The following is a 3887-nucleotide window of genomic DNA, read 5'->3' on the forward strand; positions in this document are numbered from 1 at the left end:
TTTTTTTTTTTTTTAAGACAGGATGTCAGTCCCTGAAAATAACATTTACTGGTTATTGCCTTTAAAACTGTGGATTTTTTTTTAAGTTACAGAAAATCCAGTTCTGTACCACAACATAACTGTAAAAAATCTGCATCACTTTAAAACTGTGCAGTAATGCCATTTTATAACTGCATAAATTTTATTAGCGTTCTAAACAGTTTTTGCGATTTTTTTTTGTATTATATGCTTGCAGGTTATATCTTAGTGCAATTCAGTCCCAAATACTTTAATTTTGGAAAAAAAACATACATTTTGAATGTAAAATACCCCTACAGATATAAACAGGGGCATTTCCCCTTTTAATACTTTGGTTTTCAATACAGTCCATGGTATAGCAAGAACTACACATACCCAACTTATATTTAAGTTGCAAGCACATGCCTCAGAAGCTACTTTTTAAACAGTCCCCTTGCAAACTCTACCCCCCTTAACATCACAACAGTAAACAATTTAGTGCATCGGTCTTTAAAAAAAAATCTACAGCTACACAGACCTAACTCTTTCAAATGTATCTATAACATTCCTTTATCTGTAGCATACATTTTAACTGGGCTAACAGATTATAAAATCTAGAATTAAATTATATACTAGAAACCCATAGCATTCCACATTTGACAATGACCAAAAGCCAAAAAAATAAAAAATAAAATAAAATAAAACAAACCAAAAATAATTGGGGCAGATTTTTTTTTCTTTCTTTTCAAAGAAAATTTAGACTGCTTTTGGCAATAACACAATTTAAAGTGCCCCCAAGCAGGCATCATTGTTTCTAAAAAGAAAACATTTCATTTACGGTCTATAATATTTGCCATATAAATTTGTAGCCCATTCTGCTATCTTTGACAAGGAACGCCTTCAGTGCATGTACAACGGGAGGCTGAAGTTCATTGTAACTCAAAGCAGTCAGGAGCAAACTGTCAAGGGAAGAAGGCTCTGGGGTTGTACTTTTTCTGTTGTTTGGAACTCAAAAAAAGTCATGAGGCTGTAAATCAAAAGTATGGATGTCATGCGCTAAGTCTTCAAAAGTCCATTTCCAAGCCAAAATGGGGGGGGGGGAGGAAAAAAAAATAATTATACCATACATGTCCAGCATGCAGGCTTCTTTTATTAATATAATGTCTCTTTTCCATAATGTCTTTGAAACTGTTATAGTTCATTGTTGCTAAGACAAAGTAGCAAGCATCGTAATGCATGAGATGAGAGTTAAGTTTGATTTTGTGTTTTTGTTTGTTTGTTGTTGAATGGCAGACTAAACTTTCAGATTTGGCATCAGAAGGCCAAACTCACAAGTCACACCCAGAAGGTTGATGTAGGCTTGATTGTGGCAGGTTCAGGAGTGGCTTTAGTTCATTCTGTTTTAGCATAACAATGCTAAAATAAAAACCCCCGTGGAACTCAGCTCGCTGCAAGGTCTATAGCATTTCACATTTTTTTTTTTCCTTTGCAAGCTCAATCAGAAGAACTCAGGAGGAGGGGAAAAAACCTGCTTTTTTTTTTCTTTTTCTTTTATCTCAAGAACATGGTGGGGGTGGGAGGGTGGCAGAGGCTGGGAAACACAGCAAGCTCCAAAAAATTAGTAATAGTAATAATAAACAAAAACAAAGAAGAAAAAAAAAAAGAAAATCCAAACAAAATAAAACACACAAACACACACACACACACACACAGAATGAACACCAGCTCATGAGCTGAAGAAGAACAAGAAAAAAAAAATATATACAGGCGATTGATGGCCCGGTTCAAAGGTGAGCTATGCCCTACATGAAGTACACTGCTCAGATCTTTGACCCTTGTGCAAGTCCAGGTTATGTGTGGGGCAGGCGGTGTAAAAAGAGTGGTAGTAGTAATAATAATAATAAAAAAGAACAAAACAACCAGGCTAGCAAGCTACTGGGGAATTCAGGTTGGCAATCCATGAGCCAGACACCCTTTCCCTCCCCAATTCAAAAGAGCCATCACCACCACCACCACAAGCTTGGTGTGTGTGTGTGTGTGTGTGTGTGTGTGTGTGTGTGTGTGTTCAGGGCCAAGGGGAGCAAACTCGCCAGGGGAGGGGGCGAGGTGGTGGCCGAGCGAGCTTGGCCCTGCAACTAGCAAGCCCACTCAGGAGCGGGACCCCCACGGAGCATTTAACAAGGTGGCTAGCTGGGATCGCGTGTCACACTCACATGAAAAATTCGGGAGAGGAAGGGTTGTCGCTGCTCGAGCCGTTTTCTCGGAAGCCGTTGCTCACCAGCTTCTCGTATTTCTCCTTGTAGGCGTCCCTTTCGCGCACCAGCCTGGAGATCTCCTGCTTGAGGTGGTCTACCTGCTGCAGCAGCTGGTTCTTCTCCGACTCCAGGACGTGTCTCTGCTGCACCCTCTTGAAGCGGCAGGACTGGGCATAGCCGCGGTTTTTCAGGGTCCGCCTCTTCTGCTTCAGTCGGATCACCTCCTCCTTGCTGACCCCGCGCAGCTGCCGGTTCAGCTCACGCACCGACATGGTCACCAACTGCTCGTCCGAGAAGCGGTCGTCGAAGTGCAGGCCGCTCGCGGCATGGTGCGGGTGCAGGGCGCCCCCCGCCCCCGCTGTGCCCCCGCCGCCGCCTCCGCCGCCGCCGCCCCCGGCGCTGGCCGGGCCACCGCCGCCCGCGCCACCCGCGCCGCTCGCAGAGGCGGACGCGCCTCCCGCGGCTCCCGGGGCGCCGGCCGTCGGATGGTGGTGGTGCCCCGCGGCGTGGTGGTGGTGGTGATGGTAGTGGGGTGCCGCGCCGCTCTGCGCTGCGGCCGCGGCGATCACGGCGGACACCACGGCGGCGGCGGGGCCCATCTCCTCGCCGCTGCCGCCTAGGGAGGCGCCGGCGCCGGCCCCCGCTGCCGCGGCCAGCTGCTGCGCTCCCCGCGCATAGCCATCGAAGCCACCCTGGAGCTGGTGGCTGTTGCTGATGAGCGCCTCGACCGCGTCCTCTGGGCTGAAGCCCAGCGCCTCCGGGTTGAGCTGCTGCGGGTAGCCGGTCATCCAGTAGTAGTCTTCCAGGTGCGCCTTCTGTTCGCTGCCCGAGCCCGGGCTGGGCGCCGAGAAGCTGGGGGACGGGGGCACCGAGCTGCAGGGCGTGCTCATGGGGGTGGAGGACAGCGAGCCCCCGGCGATGAGACGGCCGCACTGGCTGATGATGCGGTCGGTCTCCACCGGTTCCTTTTTCACTTCAAACTTCATCAGATCGAAGTCATTAACATATTCCATGGCCAGGGGACTGGTGGGCAGGTCGGAATTGTTCATTGCCAGTTCTGAAGCCATCCTCCTGCCTCCGCCGCCACCGCCGCCGCCGCTCCGCCAGATGGGCTGCAGGAGAGGGGCCAGCGGGCTGTGCTGGGTGGCCAGCGGGTGAGCCAGCTTGCCGGGCTAGGGCGCTTCTAGCTCGCGCGGCGGTGGCTGTGGCCCGAAAGCTCGAACGTGCACACACCCCCCGCCCTGCCCGCAGCCCCCCGCGCCCGCCCTCCCTCCCCCTGCTCACGCCAATGTGCTCTCTCTTTCTCTCTCTTGCTCTCTCTCTCTTTCCCCCGCTCGCCCCGGGCCCCCTCCTCGCCTGCTCGCCTCCCTGAGCTCCGATCCCGGGCGCTTCAGGCTCGGGAAGGTCCTCCGAGGCTGGCGGTGACGGTGGTGATGACAGCGGCAGAGAGGATGCCGGAGGAGCACGGCCCGGTGCGCGGCGTCCCCGGCTCGCCGCTCCGCTGCGCGCTTTGCATAAGGAGGGCTCGCCTAAGCCGGCCGGGCTGCAGGCGGGGCGCGCGCGGCTGCTGCTCCGGGGCTGTGTGGCGCGGCGGGTGGCTGTCCCGGAGGCGCGGGCCTCCACACCGGAGTGGTT

At 52.1% G+C, this 3887-nt stretch overlaps 1 protein-coding gene across 4 annotated transcripts in view; it reads right to left on the reverse strand.

Moving 5' to 3' along the window:
• Positions 1 to 3493, reverse strand: part of Maf (MAF bZIP transcription factor) — a 356304-nt gene extending 352811 nt beyond the window's left edge. For all 4 annotated transcript variants that reach the window (XM_029532501.1, XM_029532500.1, XM_021220441.2 and 1 more), the window contains exon 1: positions 2211 to 3493. In XM_029532501.1, coding sequence (XP_029388361.1) covers positions 2211 to 3319 — 1109 coding nt within the window. In that variant the 5' untranslated portion in view covers positions 3320 to 3493. The remainder of the gene's footprint in view (positions 1 to 2210) is intronic.
• Between the last annotated feature and the right edge of the window lie 394 nt (positions 3494 to 3887).

The sequence above is a fragment of the Mus pahari genome, chromosome 20, assembly GCF_900095145.1.
Source record: "Mus pahari chromosome 20, PAHARI_EIJ_v1.1, whole genome shotgun sequence".
NCBI classification, from domain to species: Eukaryota; Metazoa; Chordata; class Mammalia; order Rodentia; family Muridae; genus Mus; species Mus pahari.